The sequence below is a fragment of the Anoplolepis gracilipes genome, chromosome 12, assembly GCF_047496725.1.
Source record: "Anoplolepis gracilipes chromosome 12, ASM4749672v1, whole genome shotgun sequence".
In the NCBI taxonomy this organism is placed as follows: domain Eukaryota; kingdom Metazoa; phylum Arthropoda; class Insecta; order Hymenoptera; family Formicidae; genus Anoplolepis; species Anoplolepis gracilipes.
In genome coordinates this window covers 7255236-7277625 of record NC_132981.1, presented here as the reverse complement: position 1 = coordinate 7277625, position 22390 = coordinate 7255236, and the positions used below count along the sequence as shown (strand labels likewise).

Here is a 22390-nt window from a genome sequence, read left to right as displayed (position 1 = left end):
TATGTCACAAAGAAATATATTTTCAAATAGCAATGGGAAGCATCAAATTCCTGCTTTTGTTTGCAACTTGGTCTAAAGTTATCAAAGTGAGTCACTTGAAAATTTGTAGCAGTTTCTATCATACTTCAGACACATACTACGTCGGGAGTTTATCGCGAAAGACTAGGATATAAAGTGTATTAACTCGTCAAAGTTCGCTGGCGTTTGCGAACTCTGTGTCTTCGTGGAAAACGTGTTCAATTGTGGAACAATACGGAATTCGAAAATTAGTTTTCTTGGGAAATGTCCAACTGGTCAAGTACTGTATTACAAGCAAATACTGATATGTATGCTATTCTTTGAAACGTAAAAGACACGCAATGAATTATTCACATTTCTTTTTCTCCTTATCTTTCTCACATATATGTTTGATTCATTTTTTAATTTATCTGACAATAAGTTATATAAATGTAATTTTGCATATATTATTCCTTTATAATTGAGAAATTGAGATTTCTCTCTCGTTGCAATGCTAAGTCACAGTGATAATTCCCGCACACAATCATGTTCTATCATATCGTCCTCGGAGAATTGCGAAGTTACAATCTCTAGGTGAGAGGTCACATATCTCACACCCCGAGACGTATATATGTACAAATTCCTGCATACGTATTATATAAAGGTATGTATATACTATGCATATTGAGCGCAAAATATAGAACTATCTTTATAGCGATATACATATATAAGTTGCTTTAAATATTCTGCGGATGTCTCACCGCGACAATATTTTACACATAAAAGCAAAATACAAGATGCCAAATATTCAAGACTATATGCCACGTAATAAGATTATACCTATTACTTTTAAAATTATATCTTTTGTTGCAACTGAGGCAATATTATTTATAATTGATTGGACACAAGCGTTAATAAATATTATGCAAGATTTATAATTCTTGTTTATTCAAAATATAGAATTTCCAAAAAAAAAAAAATAGCAAATTTTATATATCAAATCGATTTTCAATATCGCGAACATTTCTTCGTATATATAAATGTCTGCATTCATATTTCAGGATGTACATATTACGTAAATCTAAAATAGATAAGAGATGTTCTCTCTTCCATCTTGGGAGAGGACGGAAACATGCGAGAATTGCCTTGCTTCTGTATGAATTAACGAATATGAATTGTGAATTGTTATCTTGGAGGAATGATGGATTATTATCTTGGGGAAATTTATCGGGATGTCATATTTTACATATTCGACTTTTGACTGTCGAGGTAAATCTCTGTAATGTCCCTTTATTGTGCCGACCTCGTATTTGATATCAGGGGTATAAATTTCACGTACTGAATTGCATGTGCAAGTTTCGACTATCCTCTCAGGTTTTGCCGAAGGGATTTTAGATAAGTATAAACATGTCTATTCCTGGTAAAAGACGCAAATGCTAAGGAAAGTTCTATCAAATATTTATTGTGACAATTTTCGTGTTTTTTAAAAATATTTTTATAAAATTTTTATCGCTTTTGAGACACAAAATTTATCAAATTTATTAAATTTTAATCTGGCTTTTGGAAATTTTAGCTTTTATTTATTTTGGAGAACAATTTTATCTTGATTTGGTCGAAAGATATTTTTAAACTCCTGCTTAGTTTACATTGTCTTGCTTCCTTTAGATTTGTGACCCGTTGCTTATTTATCTAACACTATTTTAATTTCATCACAAAACAACAAACCTTTATATCACTTGACAAATTCAAACAAAGATTATCCTTAAATATTATTCCGCGTTTTGTTATATTTATTTAAGAGATTTACGATTAGTTAAATTAAGTATTAAAGTTAAAAAAGCAGTTTTATAATCATTCAAAAAGCGATTTTATAATAAGAATAAAATTTTTCAAAAATAGATGTGTAATAACTCTTACATTTATAATTCTGGTTACAATAAAATATATTTTCCATAATTTTATTCTTTTAAATTTTTTCTGTATTATGAAAAGAAATTGTATATACTATCTTCATATATATAAAGAACTTAAAAAGAATATTTATAGTAATATTTTTAGTAAATATTATACGTTAAAATATCTATAATTTTATATTAATCCGTGATGTTAAATATGCATTATAAAATTTTTATAATGAGATGTAGATTTGATATTGGAACATTTGTCCGCGAATCTTGTATAAGCAATAAAATACGGAATTACTTTGATTTTTTAAAATTCTGAACAAAAGAGAACGTGATTTGTAAAATTTTTGCAGACAAATTGTCTAAAATGCTCGCATATACATACACATTCATGCGCAATTCGAATAAAGCTCTCTAATTAAAACTTTTAATTTAATTGTCATGCATGTGTTGTTTCGAATTGTCCTTGCTTGCCCAACCGTTCGATTTGTATTTAATTAACCCAATGCGCAGTAAATAAATCACTATGAACTGTTTTTCCCTGCGATTTAAGATTAAATATCCCACTTCTCTTTTGCAAAGGAAAGATTGAGGAAAACACGAAGAATTCATAATTAGTGTGTTTTCTATTTTTATTTTCTACATATATTTATTTTATTCTTTTTCTTATTTTTTTAAATTAATCTTAATAATATACACATATATTCAAATCCCTACTTGCATAAATATTTGCATAAATATTTTTTTCTCCATAACATTTAGCATTATAGAAAATCTTTAAGTGTTCTTCTTTAATATATTATATTTTCAATATTTCGTATATTCTCTTGAGAATGTTTTGACTCAATAATGCCATATTTACCTCCTTGTCGACAAAAAGAGAAACAATATATGTCTCTCAGAAAGGAGGAACATAAATTATTCTAAATAATAAAATAGTAAAGGTTGAAGACGTATACCTAGGTCATTGTCTATTCAGTGCAGATGTTTGTTTGTAGGATTTTGGACTTGATTGTTCATAAATTTGCAATTGATCTGTTTTTTATGTCGAGCAATAAACAAATCACGCTATCAAGGAGGTATTGTGCAGGTATGAAACAAGTTTGTCGCCAACAGGAAGCCTTAAATGCTTTACCGATACTTTGTGAATATTCCAAAAGGTCATTTGCTTTCCCTTTGTGTATTGTGACGCATTATTAATGCAAATATTTATGCTAGGCTATAAAAAAATCTACAATGCGACACACCTTGCGTGAATTTTCGTTTTATTCTTCATAATTCTGCGAATTTTATAAGGTTTAGTTTATGTTACTAAATTTACTAAATTATTTGTGTTCATCATTTATTTTATTTACATTTTTTTTAATTAACAGAAATTAAAGACTAGAAATCTAATATTGTCGTGTAATGATAAATTGTTTTAATCAAATAAAACGAAATGAATTTTCTAATTTTGCGAAGGAATCTGTAATAAATATTTAGTGATAAACTATGTGACATCCTCGTAAAACATAGCGCGGGTGCGAAGTTAATTGATTTTAGTTAAAACGTGGTGCGAAGAACGTAATTTCCGAGAACGTGAATTTCATCGCATTAATGCACGGAGCACGCGCATAGTCGCGGATAACCATATCTCTCACGTGAATGGATAAAAGTGAACGCGTTTGAAACGCAGTGCCATTTTGATCTGGGGAGTTCGTTACCATGGCTACTGTAACCACGTTCAGCGAAGGGCCGCAGTTATTCTGGTTGTTGGATTATTCTCTTTCTTTCTTCATGTTGATGTACTTCGACGCATCCCCGATGCTGCCGTCGCAACGAGCAAATTTAAATGCGAATAAATGCGAATAAATGCGCGCCGAGAATAAATAAATCGAACAATATATATCCGTCATCGCTGTTTTTGTAAAATAAACGCTTTTTTGCTTTTTCCGGAATTCTTTCGCATCGTGCGTTAAAAAAAGATCGTTGTGTTTATTGAGAAATTTGTGTATTTAGAAAAAAAGGAAATAATTTGGAATGTGTTGTTGTTGCTAGTATGTTAAAAATTCCATTGTTGAAATATGCAGTAAGCATAATTGTATACGTAAAAACTTTTCTTTGCAGTTTTTTATTTTATATTCCGTTTTTTATCAACGTAATTAACGCTGAGGAGGCGCTTAAAGTAGACCGAAACGTTCGCTTCCATTCAATTTGTATTTTCATAACCAAAATAAATTTTTGCGTTCCAAGAACAGCGATTTGCTCTTACTAGCTATCATTATTGATTATTTTTTATTTATTTAATTTAAGAGCTTATCTTCGTATCTTTTTATTTTACATTAAGATAATAAAACGTATAATAAAAACAATAAAATAAATTAATTTTCAGACGATTTATTATATTTCGGAAATTTAATTTTTTTACTTAAAGTAATCATGTATCTTTTACAGAAGCTTTCTATATTCAAATATTTAACTATATTGTAAAATATTCTTCTCGTATGACATCACTATTTCGCGGTATAATATACTCATATTCTTTTTGGGAAAAAATAGTATTACTCGGCTAACCCGAGACGTATTATACTTGCATACTATATAAAAGTTCTAAAAATAAATAAATTGTTATTTCCTTTCGTGGTTTTAAATAGTAAAAATACGCGATAATTTCTTTTACTAACATTTTTTATTATATAAAAATAGAAAAAATAAGAAAAATTATGCTTTTAATAATTTTATATTTTTATATTTAATAATTAACTAACTTAATTTTTAAGATTGGCTTACTATTTCTCGCAATATTTAACATCACAGGAATATTTAAATATCTAAAATCTGATCTCACCTCCTTGAGGAAAAAACTGTGAATAGATGCACTTGAAAGTATCCTCTCTAACGACACCCGTAGGACATTCAGCCTTGAAGCCGCGATATATTCTCTTCAGCTCGGCCTCTGTGAATCTGGTCGCTCGACAAAGGCTTGCCAAAGAGTCTGGCCTGTATCTCGGTGTTTGCTCTTCCTCGTATTCTGAGTCTGCGACATAAAAACAGAACGTATTTGCGTTAGTCGCGAAAAAGTAATTGACAAATTTCTTTTGTGCATCACAAATTCGGACACTAAGACCTCTAACAAGATTAAAGAACTTTGTTGAAAGCTTAAGATGAAAAGAGCCATGATTTACCAAGATCGTATAGCATGAACATGAGCAGAGCGACTATGATGTTATATCTATTAAATAAATGAAAAATTTTCTGTTGAATTAAAGAATCTATACTATCTTGCAAAATATTTTATATAAATACAACTTGAATAATGATATATTAATATTGTAATATATTCAAAAAGGAAAAAAAATTAAAATCTTTCACATATATAGTTATTTTTTAAAGCCGCTTATTTCAGAGACATGCAGAAGAAAATAATTAAGATTTCTTTAAAGTTTTTTATAGATACTATTAGTATCTGTATTTCATATAAACACACACACACACATACATATATATATATATATATATATATATATATATATATATATATATATATATATGCAGATATACATAACTGTGATTAATAAGAAAGAAATAAAGTTGATGAACATAAAATATAAATCGCAGATTTTTATATTTTATAAATGTAATTTTTTTTACCTATTCAATGTTTTATATATACATATATATATATATATATATATATATATATATATATATGTCCAGTGTTTTCATATATATATGAGAACACTGGACACATGAAAAAAAAACTTACATTAAAATAGACGTGGAAATAATCTATCTTTTTCAGATATTATTACTTCACTGGAATTCGATAAAACTTGGCATCGTTTTCCTGTTGCTCTATTTCGGTTTTAATCTTCTTTTCAATATGTGATACATCTATCGATACAAGTTCATAAAGCCCGGATTTAACGATACATTGCAATCATGCGTAAAAATCTGAGATTGAATTGTACGATTTAAAATTCTCGCATAATATTGCAACTGCACGTTCCCGTTATATAATACAAAAGTTTCAAATCTCGTTATTTATTTTCAGATTCTATTATTCAATTGCTCATATTCTCTCTACTGACTTATATATTTCTGTTTTAAAAGAAATTCCTAAAAATGTAGTCAAAGTTTCAAAGTTTTAAATATATTTCAATTATTTAAAAAAGCATAAATTCAAAAGAAGGATATACAACTTTTAAATAAATGTTATATGCAAACAAGTGGAAAAATTCATTAGATATGCATATGTGTATCCCTATTGGTTAACAATATTTACTTTATGATTATGCGCTCAATAAAAGTATTTCGGTTTATAAACATCATGTGGATAATTACTGCATTATTTAAGGCAAATTTCACGATGTACCTAGAATTATATTCATTGGCACAATGATGATCATTATGTATACATTTCTTTTTTATATTTTGTACTTGTTGTCAGTCTATTAGATATGAGAATAATGAAACACATATTATCCTACCAACTTAGAATTCACTGGCATTCATGAAGTCTTGTTTATGAGGTATATACGTGAGTGATAACATTGCATTACTTGCATCTTATTTCCCACGGGATGTTCTTTTTCATTTTAGTAAGAATCCGTCGAACTTCCAAGAAAGTTGAACGTGGAACGACCTTCGGTAGAATAAAGCACAGCGTTTATGAAACCGCTGCAGACAGTGAAACACAAGGAACCAAGATAGTTCTCGACAAGATTTTGTAAAAATTGTTCTTTCTTATAGCTTGAAAGCCATTCGTTCTATATCACGTGGCTCATACAATATTTATTAGATTTTATTTGACGTCGCGATGTCTCAACGTCGAAAGATGAGGTGAATCAAACCACTTATGGAAACCTGACAATCGAAACGCTATACGACATTTGCAAGATGTATTCCTGAAATATTGCTGTTTGTGAAAAGTTTTACGTGTAAACACAATTTTACAAATATTAATATTAGAAGACAGAATTTTCTTTTTAATTTTTATATATTTTTTCTAATTTTTTTATTACAAAAAGAAAATTTTACAAGAAAAGGATTTTAGATTAAATTTAATTATTTGTATATGTGTGTAAGAGAGCGAAAAATGTATGAATTCTTTGATAAACGAGAACAGCGAGTAAGTACGTGCGCAGGATACATGTATACATTTCTCCTGAAAAGATTTAAATTTCAGCATCACAATGAAAAGATTTGTATTACAAGGGTGTTATTCGTATATATGTATATCTAGATCTAGAGTAATACATGAACCTCTTATATTTTAAAAGAAATGTAAGTTCAGTTTTGCGGTTATAATTTCTACGTCATTGGAAAAATTAATGATTAACAATTTCTACAAAATTCATAAAGTTGGATTTTATATTGTCATTAAATTAAGTAATTAAGATATTTTAATAACTATTAATTTCGGTTTTTTGTGTATCAATTTTCAAAAAGAAAATATTAACATATAAAAATTTAAACAAGTAGATAAAATACATTATGATAATTTGATTATTTTCTACAAAACAAATAATAAGTATTGTCAAAACATGCATATAAATAGAATTCAAAGAAATAAACATAATATTTTTTTATAATATTGTTATTAGAAGAAACATTATTAGAGTTATATGTATATATACGATAAAAATGTATTTTATGTTGTCTTTTTTAACTATGAACGATTTTTCGTTATTTCTTCTGACATAAAGAGTCTCACTGAAGCGATTTTGTAAGAAATTCTTTCACATCGTAAAATACCGTCGCGCACAGAAGGGCGCGATGGAAATCGGAATACGTATTCTTGCATACGCTACTCACATGCAGTATGGAAGATTTGGATTCAGGGCGGAAATTCGAGACACTTTTGCACTGCTGTCACGTATATATATATATATATATGAAGCTTATGTTTTCCACAGAAGAGGTTGCGGAAGTTGGAAGGTGAGAGAGCAATCCAGTGTTGGAATTTAAATCGAATCGCCTTGTTCCGACAGCACTGAATTCTTGCAGATTCAATCTGCAGACAAATGTGATACAGGAAGTAAAAGATAATAACGAGCTACGCTGAGAAAAACTCAGAGTCGAACAATTTTTCGCGCGATGAACGATATGATAGCAAATACTCGGGGAGAGAACACCTATGGTGTTCAATTTTCAGATTTTTAGACAAGCTATACTCGAATATAAACGGTATGCTTGCATTATTGTAGAGAATTTTGCAAATTTCTATTGAATCATTGTTAGGTCTTTGAGAGAAAACAAATGTCTTATCAATTAGAAAACAGACTCGATCATCATTTATAGACTCAATCATAATTTACACTGTTATTGCTTATCTTGCCTCATAATTATCAGTCACGATCATCACATAACGCGTATGACAAAAAGTTAATAATAGTATTAAGAAAATTTAATTATTTCTTAAAGTTTTTTCTTCTTCATTATATTCAATACTATTGTTCCATACAATTTTATATATCCATGTTATTTAATACAGTGAACTGATAATTACAGGAACAAAGAACCTCCAAATTTAATGAATGACGAGATTGTTTCCGTACTCTGTCCGTTCTTTTTCGAGTCATATACTTCCTAAATGAAGGATTGGTTTGACCAAGCGTAAATAGGGTCAACGGCGAGGAATATCCGTTCAATCCTGCTCGATTCATTCCAGATGATACTCTAGGAGAGATGAAGACAGAATCGCGGAGAATCGGCTGTGCCTCTTCGAAATATTGGATCTGTGCAAGGGATGCAAAGGCATTCCTCACAGAATACATCACTTGCATCGGACAAGCAACATGTACATGCTCTCTGTTTCCTAATGAAAGTCCGGACTACTGAAGTTTCCATCAATATGCGTTCATCGATATTAGTGATTCCACAAGAATCTATTATACGCTTGTAAATTGAATCAGAGAGAATATTTAGCATATAAATAATTTTCAAATATTAACAGACATTTTTATAAATCGCGTAATGATTTCTCAATTCAACAAAATCGCTGGACGTTTTAAAACTGGATTACGACATAAAATATATGTGTAAGGCAAAACATGAAAAAATTTTTCTTTATTTATATTCCTTGTAAGCACAAGCATATATTCCTTGTGATAAAACATTGCGAAAAATTTAGCGGGACGTTTAGTAGATCTATTTTATGTTAAATTTTATGAAAAAATGAATTATCGTAGATTATTCCGATATTCGGGCGTTTCAGAAAGAACGAGATGAAATTTTGCATAATCAGATTAATTTATGCAACGTACCGTATAAAATCTTATCCTTTTTAAACTAGTCGCGTCGAGAAGAAAATGTGATTACGTAAAACAGAAATTCTATTGAATTTTCATATACGCTTTTATAATTCATGTATACTTGTAATAAATGATATAAATTTGATAGTGAGAAAGTTTGTTACAGTTTTTATATGTATATATTGACAAAATAATTATATACGCATAAAAATAGATACGTACAAAAAATTTGTTTTTATATATATTTTTTCTTATGATTTATATTATCACTATTTTCTGTTTAATAATTTTCGTACATCAAGTATTTTTTTTAAAACATCATTCGAGTTTAGTGGAATTTTCAATAAAAGGGAGAAAGAACAGCTCCTCTTGATTAATTAACACTGCATAATTAACATTGCATATGTGCTAAAATTTTTTCTCCATGCAATGAATTCACAATGCTAATCAAGAAGCAACGAATGTCGTCATAGCCATTTAAAGCATTTTCATCGTACATTCTATCGTTCAATTGTTCACTGCAAAATATTTTACTTTATTTCATTTAATGCAACGATTAAATGAAATCTACGTGTTTAACATATGTATTATACTTACATTATATATTTTTTTTTGTTATACATATATAATATATATTAAAATTTGGGTCAATAATAATTAAATGCAAAAGTAGTTTATATATATAAATTTTGAAAATGCGCATAATATAAAGAAACGAAGTTTTCCTTTTAAATAGTAAATTAAATGTCTTATATATAAGAAAATGTATATTATATATATCTATGTAAATGTATATTGTATATTACATATATTGTATATTATATATAAGAAAAATTAATATAAAAGAATAAAATTATAATTAAAATAAATTAAATTTAAAATTTAATTAAATAAAATTTAAAATTATCTTTTATTTAATTTATATTGAGCTTGCTGTAATATTATTCGGATAAATTTGCCGTTTATAAAAGTTATAACTGAAAACAAACAGCAATATAAATGCAAGCGCTAACCAACGGTATTTCACCGTCCTTCGCACTGATATGTCGGACGGATGACAACGTTGGTTCCAGATATTTCTCTCATAAATTTGTTTGTGAAAATGTAATTTGCGGATGAAACCGCACCTGGACTGCATGAATTTTCACGAAGTTGGCGACCTCGAATCCCCAAGGTAGACTGCGTGGGTATTCCGTAGGTCTCCGGAGTATTGCGTGATGAAAGAACACTTTTGGTGACCATAGAATACATGAGACAGCAGCATAAGTTATAATTGTAAAACTACTTTCGTATATGGAAATATAATTATAAATATTTAATTATTTAAAAACGCAATTTCAATTCAATTAATAATTTTTTCGCTTCGCACTATTTAAAGAATATTTTACCCTCGAACTATTAACATTTCAACACTTAAACTAATGTACTAATTAATGCACAAAGATTATAAAGCTGCTACTCAAAAAAGTTTCTTTTCTATTTCCTTTTTTCACTCTTATATATATATTTTAAGATCTGAATTTTGTATTGAGTTTGACATAATAATTTGGTATAATATGCATATTCATTACACATATACAAGTTCCTATAATATGCGCATGATAAGCAATTAAAATTTCAAAATTTCTATATGTATATTGCATAAAATTTCTATATGTGTTGAGTAAAGTTCTGATGCATTATACATCGCAATTTATATGCATCTTATTTTAGAAGTATCAATAGAATAATTTATCAATCATTATAAATACATTAAAGGTAGATTATAATTTGTTGAAGAAAATTTATTTATTCATATAGAAAAATTATACATTTAAATGTATAAACAATATTATTATAATATTATACATATATAAAGTTTACAAAAAATATTTTCACCTTTACCGCGCGCGATAAGACGTTAATAAACAAGTCAATACGGATCCGTCGAGTGCTCTTATCAGTGGATCCGAATGAGATCGAAAAAAAATATGATGTCATGAGCTTTGCACGCAGAGAGCAAGCAAGCGTTGTTATGTTGGTGCAAGTATCATGCAACATAGATGACTGGTAAGACACGTGAGTAGCATGCAGTGTTGGGTAGGAAAACCCTGGAGACCTTCACGTTCCGCGAACAAGTACGCTCTTTTATTGGTTGACTAATAGAAAATGCGATATACATGTAAGATATATCAACGTTAGTTTATCCTAATTTGATAAAATTTTATTTCCGCATTATTTCTCGGTTCTCAAATACATCAGAAAAGAAAAAAGGTCTCATGACATAACATATACATAGTTTTATACGTTTTACCGTAACTGAATATAGCATTTTATATTACTATTAATTTCTATATATGGATTACGTTATTACTTATATAAATATAAAGAGTTAAATCGGTCTTTAATGGCCATTTAATAAACTCAGTAGTGTTTTATTTCATATTATGACATGTTATTGTACATTATTTCAGTTTATTCAAAAAAGGGAGGTACAAATAATACGAGATATATAAATCATACAATTTTCTCTGGTTTTTTATTGTTTATCTTTTAATTTCATTTTTTAAAAATGCGTTTAATCCGATGGATTGAAACACTGCAATTAAATTAAATTACTCATACGTGTTTTCTAGAATATAGCATTCTGAATTACGTACTATCTATAAAAATATCCAACAATAAATTTGCCTTTTTTGCAACAACAATTATTTTTACATCGATAAATCTGGGGAATATACCTAGAGCAAATTTGACGCCGGTCCAGGCTTGCCTCACGTAGTTAATTAATCTCCTGTAGAGAGGTCTCGGCGGTCTCGGCGGTCTCTTGGAAGTTCCCTCCTCATCGTCGCACGTGCTGTCGCTGTCCAGCGCTCCAGGTGGCGGGCCCACGCCTGTTAAAGTGCCAACCTGGTTCCTCTCGCCGAGGATGTTCACGACTTCTCGCAACTCAGGCGCAACACCCTGCAGTCCTGGTGCGTAATTCGCGGGGGCGACGCCGGAACCAAAAAGGCTCGCGCCGCCCCCGCGATCTCTGCCGCGTCCACGGCTGCCGCGGCCCCAGACAGTGCCACCGCCTTCGAGAGTTTACAATGTGATCAGATCTCGATGCTTAGATTTAGCAGGCCGTGGATATTTTTATATAAGCGAGAAATTTCAACTGATAGACAACCTTAAGATAAGACTTTAAGGTTTTTATAGATAATAAATATTAATATTTGCTATTTACTCAAAATATTGAGAATTTTTAATAAATTAATGCTTGTGATTTGAAATATTTTATTGTCTTCTTTTGCAATTCTAATTACGTTATTACACAATTAAATTATTTAAAGAAAAACAGGAATTTATAGTTGGAACGATTCTTAATCGAGTTACAACTTTCGCGTCTGAGAAGTTTATTGGATATGAAATTACGAAGGGGAGAAGATCGTTACAATGTAATATGTAGACATTCTCAAGGGTGCCGTTAGCTTTAAATATAAAACACAAGTATACACCATATTCCAACGCGGATAATTAAACAGAAAATTGAAGAGAGAGTTCAAGAAATAAACCCGATATAAAAGCATGCATTATTCATATACATATATAACATTTGTGTGAAAGTACACACAAACAATGTATTATTGTAGTAATGTTCTTTTAAATTATTTAATTGGTATTATTACTGTATAAAATTATAATATTACAAGTTTTTAATCTGATTTAAATAATAAATTATTACTATTTAATTTAAATAAATATTAATTAAGAGTCACAAATAATGTTATAGGTGTTATAAAAATAAAACTGTTATTTTCTACATTTCTATCTAAAAATGCAATTTAATTTCTAGTATTAAACTACATTAAAATATTAATAAATATTAAAAAAATACACAGATATGGAATTTAAGATGTTGTATATTTCAACGCGGAATATTATTCTTTGCTTCTATTTAGTATTCTCGGTCTTCCTTTTAATTGTGACAGAATGCCGCAGTACCTTGGCGTTTTTTGTAGGAGGGGAGCCCCACCACGGGGCCGCAACCCCCCGCGGTTCCTGCGACAGAAGAACTGATGGTGGCAAGACAGGGAACACCCCGACCGCCACCTGACCGCCGTTCCAAATCACGACGTCTACAACCTCCTCCTCCCCCACCGCTACCGCCACCCCCGGCGGACAACACCACGACGGACCCAGAGGTACGTTTGCGCGGCCCTCTTCTCGCGGAGCCCCTTTCTCTCGACAAGGGCCCCGCTCGTTTACGTCGCTGAAGTCGCCGCAGGCTTCCAAGAGAAACTCTGCAAGGTATTTCGTAGGATTGTCACCCTATCTTTCTTAGTTCTTCATTTTATCGATATCACTTTCAATTTGTCTTTTACGATTATTTTTTAGCGCGCATCAAATAGATTTTCATCCCCTTCACGAGTAAACTTTAGTTTCGTTGTAACTTTACGTGACATAAACTGTATTATATAATTTAATATAATTTAGTTATTATGTTGTACCACTTCATACTCTTGTGATTATATCATACTGTTCATATCATATCATATTATTTCTCAATTATGTGCGCACATTGTACTGATGAGATACGCGAAAATAGTAAACCCGTGATTGAAATTCTAATAAACATACATATAATATGCGACGCAATTATTAAAACGATTTTTGTAACATAATAATGTATTGTATAGATATTTCGTTTACTTCGTCGATCTTATCGATTTCTCAAACTATGCATACGGACGCGCAATACAGTCAGTAAATTTTCTTGCTTTTTCCGCGCTTTTCCGTGTTCCGTCTGCTGCCTCCGAAAGCGTACTTTCCGGCCGGATACACTTGCACTCTCGAAATTCACGTCAAATGGTCAACAATTTACAAGGTTCGCAATTTGAACGGAAGCACCTTTCTGCACATTCACCCACCCGCGATGATTTTAACGCGTCCTTCTTTCCAAAAAGAAACTCTTCTATTTTATGCGAAAGCTATTCTTATTGTTAAACTGACATTGTGCAATCGCGAACAGGATATGCCTCATCATTATCTATGGATAATGATTCCATCAAAGTAATATTATCTGGATTAATCAGACATCTGTTTTCAAGATATAAATATACATACACACATATACACACACACACACACACACACACATATATTTATATATGTATGTATATATATATATATATTTCTAAATGTGTATATATCTTGAATACAGATATAAAATCTAATTTATATCAGGTCAAAATTTTATATTAAATAAATATACTTCAAGAAAAATGTCTCTCTCTTTCAAGAATTTTTTATCAAATGCTCACCCTGACACGTGTTCCAACACTTCAAACACGTCACCTATTTCGTTCAAAAGTATAACATTAAAGTTGTCAATTCCTACGATAGAATATCCATGGATAAAACTTTGACAACCCACGATTTATTTAGTAGTTCAACAATTTATTCATTGAGTAATATACGGGGTTGCCCCTATATTTTATTGCGTAGGACGCAACTTTATTCACATTCAGGGCTTAGGGCCTTGGCATGAAGCCCTGGACGAGATCATAATGCTTGTTCTCAAAAGTCGTAGTTGGTTAGTGTGAGTTGTGAATTCGGTTGTGTTAGTATCTGAAACAGGCAAAGAAGAGACACATGCATTAGTTGTGTTTGTGCTACGTTAGAAAGGTTGAAAATGAGTCGGTGAGAAAATAGAGTTTGCATTTCTGCAATGTATGGTATAATGATTGTAATAAAATCAATAATTATTATTCCAATTTTATAGACAGCATACAATTGTATAAATACTTATCCTTCAAGTTTTGCAAAATAAAAATACAAAAATTAATTAAAAAATACTTAATTATTTTAAAGGTATTAATTATAAAATTCCATTTTATGAGCTAAATTATGAAATCTTTAGTTTTATTTGAAAGAATACAATTATTTAAAAAAAATTTATTTTTTATATAAAAACATGATGTAATATTTTTCTTGCAAAAATTCAGTCTACTATATATTACATTATTGTAAAACGTATATATTACATTATTATACTTGATTTTCGAAACATTATTGCATCAGGAAAATTTACAAAAACTTTTTTTAATTAAAAACATTTTAATTAAAAAATTTATATATGTATACATATGTTTATAAATGTGAAAAAAATAGATATATTAATTTTCTCGAATAAAAAATCAAGAATCATACAAAATATTAACACATAAAAAATAACACACGTAATGGAATATATTCTTTTATTATATTTTAATATTAACAAATCACACATCTATTATACCCTTTTATAACTTACAACTTTTATTGAACAAAATAGCTACTATAAACTGTAACTAGCTTTCGCACTTACTGTGTTGAACGAATTGAGGTCAAATCAAAGAGGAATTAAGAGTTAATTTGTTCATTTTTCTGGATTTAATGCGGATTTCATAACGGCTACCTATAAATTCACGTAGCAGCAGATTTAGATTGTCTTTTTCTCATTTCTCGTTTCTCGAGATTAAGAGAGATATAAAATTCGATGTTGCGCCTTACCACAATTGCCTCTTTATCTTAACTAGGATCTAACGACTGATTGCAACGTGCTAGCAATTAACGTGACTACCAATTTCGAAAATTTATATTCGTATACTTGTGCACTTTACAGTCGTTACAGTCCTACTTTTAAGTCACAAATTATGCCATCCGATGTAAGTGATGGTGATAAAATAGCAACTAGATCGCTCGTAAAGCTACTTGTCGAGCGAAGTTCTTTGAAATTGCTTTGAACCGAAGAACTTTCAAGCTATGTGCTTCGTATGCACATGAGCTTTTGACTGAATGACAAGACGATCAAGGATCTAGGGGGATAAAGACGATGAATATCATTATTCTCAAAAGATTTGCTGAAAAGATAAAAATAAGACAAAAATCATAGAGAGAGAGAATCCATTTTATTTTCGCAATATAAAAAAAGAAAGTTAGCAGAAAAATATATAAGTATAAGAATATAATAATAAATTGATATATTTTATCTTATATTATATATATATATATCAATATTATGGAACAAAACTTATAAAAGAACGCAGTATAAATTTATTGCACATTTTGTGAAAATTCTTCAAAATAATTGCTTATATAATTGTTTTAATATATAATTTTTATAAATTATTATATAAAAATATATATTATAATTTATATATATATATATATTTAATATATTATAGATACATAGTAATACAGTTATTCAATAAGTAATATAATTTTGCTGTGTCTAGGATAGCAACGTTTGCAACGTCATTAATAAGAGAATTATCGAAGTCTAACAGCGCAATCGACTCGAAGTTGATAAAACCGTAATCAATTTTGCATTAATATTAAGTAGAAACGATGGCAATTCTGCTCGGTATGCTTGCAATAACTCTTCGCGATACTGCAAATAAAAGAAAAAAGTACAAAATGAGAATAAGCTCGCCGAGTTTGAGATAAAGTTCAAGCAGTTTTGCAAGTTTCGAAATCTTCAAAAGAAGAAATAACTATGAGAAAAAGAAATGTATCAAAGTCATGCATCCCTTACCTAAAAATATAATTTATTGCTCGATACAGGCTCGTTGAAAGCAGAGATAAACTTATATCTTCAGGTATGTGAAAAAGAGATTGATATTTATATCCGGAAGTTTTACGATCCCATCTAAATCTTTTCTTTGTCTCGCAGCCGTTGCAGAAACGATATAACTTAATAAAAAATAAAGACAGATACATCTTTTCGTGATTCTGCGATTATACTATGAAGATAATACAAGAAATGAAAATACACATACCACGTTTTTTCGATACAAAAAAGATTATATCTTTCGTGGGAGAAAAGCTTATGGCGACATGTTGTGTAACAAGTATATATAATTTGATAGAAATTATATTGCAGAAAAGTGCATTATAATGCAAAATTGATAAATTTTTTAAATAGCTTTTACTATTTTTAAAATAAGATTCATGAGTATAATGAAATAGTCATGATAGTTATGATAGTTTTCAACAATGGTGCGTAAAACAGATTTTAAAAAAATATTAATCCGTTTATATCAGCAATTTTAAAAATAATCCGTTTATAGAGTTAATTTATGTAACTTAATGTTTCTAACTTTTCGTACGTGTCTCAGATTTTATTAATACCTATATAACAGAAGGTTTGATGAGCAATTACTGCGGTCCTCTGCGGCATGTATTGCGGATAAAAGCACGTGCCTATTTGCCACTTTTGTATCAGGTCTCGTGACCTTTGGAGCTTATAACAAATTAGTTCAAGATGCAGTTGTAGTACAGTAATGTAAGACAGCGCTTAAGAAATATCACTAGAATGTCTTAAGCATTAGTTTGTTTACGTGTCACATAACTACAAAGATAGCTCGCCTTACAAAAAAAAAAAAAAATAATACATGGTGCTTATCGATTACAATATTTCTTTTTCGCCTCTGTCGCTTATCTCCGTATATCGATTTTATCTCCGATTTAGTCGAATTGCTTACGCTCGCGGAATTTTAAGAATAGGGTGAAATACGAAAGAATAAAAGCCTGCCATTGTGTATGTCCAAAAAATTTATACATACACATAAATTTTTTTAATGTTCAAATATTTTTTCGAAATAATATAAATAATTGAGATAGTAAAATAAAATAAAATATTATAAAATTACAAAAACACATTTTTTAATTTGTCAATTTTCTAGGACGGTAAAATCAAATATCTTTTTTAACAAGATCAATTAGAGAATTGCAAAAACATTGAAGTATCAAAATTGATTTTTTTAAACTATTATCAGAATAAAACGTGAATTATGTTTTTTTTCTAGTTATCTACGCTAATCAATAATTGTAAATAAATATTAATAATAAAATCAGCATATTATATAATTGAAAATATACTTTTCTTGCGTTTGATTATATATATTATTTCTATATGCTGTATAATGTCAATACCCTACCGGTGAACAAACATTCCGTCAAGTTTGTTGATTTAAAAAGAAGCTCTTCCACTCATCGTTGCAGACTAGAGGGCCATCCAAAATCGACTTTTATCTCCTGAGGCGACTATTCCTACATTACTCCGTTTTCCCTCAGTTTTACCTTACGACCATCTGAATTGGCTACTTTTCTTGTTTTTCCAATTTTCGTTCTGGTTTCTTCGGTCCTTTTAGATGTGAGTCTCAATATAATCTTATAAGCATTGAAAAGATAACCAAGAGAAGATATCTAATGAAAAAATAAAGAAACTAACAAATATAAAAAAAATAAACAGATTTTATGAGATAAATGTGATCATATATCTATTCAACATTAAAGAGAAATTAAAGAGAAATATGATACAATATAAAAGATGAACTATATATTGCGTAATAAAAAAGAATTCAATATAAGAATAGAAAATCAAATTTTTTTTCTGCGTACCTCTTTTAGTTCATCGTATAATAAAAATTTATTTCAATATTTCTATGTATTAAAATTTTTGTACATACATATATATTTGATTAAATTTTATATATACATATATACATATATATAAATGTATTTAAACAATTTTTTTTAATTAAAAATAAAAATATAGGAACAGCTACATATTTATGTAAGAGAATTATTTTACATGCCTCTGGATGACAAGCTCTCTGTGTCGACGTAGTACAACACTATCTCGATGTTCTCGTGACATCGTATTACACGGACGTGCATCTTCGTGTTAGATAATCCGAAATAGACTCAGTACCTATAGATCACATCTCTCTACTCTTGTCGCATCGCACGTTAGCCTGTCTACTTGCGTTTCGGCATGCCTTGCTCGGTCGTCACAATAAATCAGGCTTTAAACTCCCTTATATATGCGCTGTGAACGAAATCGACCCTGAGCAAGAGTCGGGAAACTTGTTCTCCCCTTGCGGAGGCCGAGTCAGGAAGACGACCCGCCACCTTCAACAAATCTTCCGCGATTTTGCGTTGGGTTCCGTAAGTCTCGGTACTGGATAGAGCAGGAAAAGACGGGCCTATAATTTTCAGCAGGCCTGTCTCGAAGAACACAGAGATACCGAGCATGTACCTTAGACCCATGGTACGATTTACATCGCAGATACGTCACATGCATATAAGTTACGTCGTACACCGTAGCGTTTCACTAAAGTTAGACGACTTAACCGCGCATAAATTAGACCACTTCGAAACACAAAGCGCAATCATGTGAATAGCTGATGTAACATTCTCAGATAAATCAACCATTCTTAGCAAATATCAATCAAATGTATTTTTTAGAAATAATTATCAAGAACTACAAAGCTAATGTGTCTCTTGTAAAATATTTACAAGATAAAGCAAGAAGATAGATTTAAAAGATAATAAATACATTTTAAATATTTTTTTCGGCATCGTTTAATATTAATTGTTTAATTTGCACAAGATTTTATATATTAAATAAAGCGATATAGATTCAATAAAAAAATTGATGTATGTGCTTAAATGCAAATAAATAAAAAATAAAAATAATAATAAATATTCAAAAAATAAAAATAAAATATTTGAGCATTCTATTTCTTGTTTTATATTATTAGTCATTTCAAAAAAAATAATATATATATATGTATATATATAAAACAAATATATTGTTTCATTAACTAAGTAAGACATATTGTCTTGATTAATTCAATTGAACAGTTTGTTGTATTACGTACATTTGCAAATCTTTCACAACCAAGCATATAGCTTAATAGATTAAGCTTCCTTCAGTCTTCCTTCAGGGAATTAGGAATGCACAATGCTTTGCGAAGCAGGGTGAGGTTTAGTGAAGCTTCTATATTGTTCTATTGTCAATATATGCTGTCTCTCATCATCTATATTATTGAAATTTAATCTGAAGAAAGTATTCTGCGACATATAACTATTTATTCTAGAGGATATTTTTATATCATTTAATTATGTTATTATTTTTTATTTATTTAATAATGCAAAAGTAAGTGACAATATCACCAATTCTCCAAAGCTTTATAATTGAGTTTTTGGCATATATTATTACACACACATATAATAGTTTCTTTAAATTTCAAATATAGTATTAAAAAACCAAATACAGAAAAAAAGACACTTTTAGGTCTATTTTAGATCAATATTCCTTTAATTAAATTATATGTTAATGTCATTGTGTAATATTGAAGCCGTTTTACGTTGAAGAAATATATGTGTAAGTATTATAAATATTTTAAAAACATTTTTGTGCTCAGCGTACCTTGGGAAGAAAAGTACGATAAAATGCGTTGATAAAACGGCGTTGGTTTATGAAGGGTGGGTGAAAGCATCATGAATGTATGAAGAGAAGAATGAAAAAGAACACACTACGGCGTATTCCTTCGGTACATAAATTTTCTCGCAGGTCAACCGACGGAGACTACGAAAGGGCGGCGCTATGTGAAAATTTAAGCACTCTCAGTTTACGCTGTTTACACGTAGACGTATAGGGGATATTTTGACCAAGGGATTGCCCTTATGTGGTACAAGTAAATGAGAAAAAGAAAAGGAAAAAAGTAGTGCCATATACGTATACATACACACACATACACGTACACACATCTCCCTTTTTTAATTTCGTGGCTGAGAAAATCTTGATGTGAGGACTTTGCATAATGTTCACTGGCTCGTTCAAACTATAGATCCTAAACTAGTATATCAGTTTATTGGAAAAATACATTGGTTCTTAAAAATGACGTCGATATTTGTAAAGTTTCATTAAAATTACTCCAAAAAAATAATATGCAGTAAGAACGTAATTTGAGTAAAATAATATAATTTTTAATAGTTATATATTACTTACAGTCTCCATAATTTTTTAATTAAAAAACTATTATATTTAACCAGTTTCAAAACAAAATAATGTTACTTTTATATGTGATAATACATATATTTTAGTTTGTAAAAATTAAGATTTAAAATTTTTCTCATATTTTAGATTGAAAAACATTGCTCTCATATATTCGTTCCAACGAAAATTACATTGAGAAGAATCATTCCGTCAATTTAGCATGTTATTATATATATCTTTATAATTCTAGAGTATTTTTTTAATAATCGATATCCGGCTTGAAAAACGGCTACGAGATATTAGTTTGTTCTCGAATTGATTCCTTTTCATGGACCCTTCACATTATTTCGACCGGATAAAGTTACAAAAATACATTAAGAGTATAACCAAGACAGAGAAATTGCTAGTTAATAAATTCATACTTCTAAACATATTTCTAATATAATACAGTCTATTCATATTTTTTGCATAATTGAATATGTTATCGACATTTAAAATGATAATTAAATTATATTGTTTATTTTTAGATATGATAACGTAAAGAGTATATTCTATTAATATTTTTCTTAGAGAAGTGTATCTATATATATCTATGTAATAAAATAAAATATGATTAAGCAAATTGATGATACAGAATGTGTACACAGTATAATTCGGACTCCAAAATAAAGAAAATAAAATAAAATAATTAAAAAAAATTTTTTTTTTGAAAATTATAATATAATAATGTTTGTTATATCATTAAAGTAATTAAAGCACTCATTTCAAATAATATCTAAATGCTGCGCTACGCTATATTTGCATTAGAGATGCGGAGATAAGCATCACTATAAATTAACTTACGGGTTGTAATTTGCTAGGGTTCTAATTTACGCTTCACTATGTGTAAATTACACAACAGAGTGCAAGCTTATGTACATGCTAATTAGATCATTGTCAAATTATACAGTATAGTATGACCAAATCAGATAACGTTCTTGTTAAGTTTAAGCAAGTACAGAGAATCCAATTTTCTGAGATTCTAAAGTAAATATCTTAAACGACTTTTATCGGTTTTTATCTATACAACTAACAGATCTTATCGCATATATTGGTATATATTGGCGTATTCGGAAGAAGATATTTTGTCAAATATAATACGCAAATATTGATAACGAAAAATTAAATTAATTCTACTTGAATGTTTTAGCGGTTTTGTGTTAAGTTGTAAAATGCTTTTCCTGATAATTATCAATTTCTAAATATACCAAATCTAATTATACATTCATTTTGTATGCTGTAATGAATTAAATATAAAAAAGTGAATGTTTTGTCTTCACACAGTGAAACTGACGTATATACAGATACACATATAGTAAAAATACATTGTATCCACCAAAGATCGATACTTCTCATACGCAAAGGAATTTATAAATTGAATGCCAATATATCTGCCAGACATCTTTATAGAATTTGACACG

The 22390-nt window shown here is 29.4% G+C and overlaps 1 protein-coding gene across 1 annotated transcript in view; it reads right to left on the bottom strand.

Moving 5' to 3' along the window:
• LOC140671625 (uncharacterized) overlaps positions 1-19195 on the bottom strand; it is a 41862-nt gene extending 22667 nt beyond the window's left edge. Inside the window, exons 1-5 of the mRNA XM_072903073.1 lie at positions 19013-19195; positions 18198-18349; positions 13103-13401; positions 11857-12192; positions 4729-4917 (exon numbers count right to left, since the gene is read on the bottom strand). Coding sequence (XP_072759174.1) covers positions 4729-4917; positions 11857-12192; positions 13103-13401; positions 18198-18349; positions 19013-19195 — 1159 coding nt within the window. The remainder of the gene's footprint in view (positions 1-4728; positions 4918-11856; positions 12193-13102; positions 13402-18197; positions 18350-19012) is intronic.
• Positions 19196-22390: the final 3195 nt, after the last annotated feature.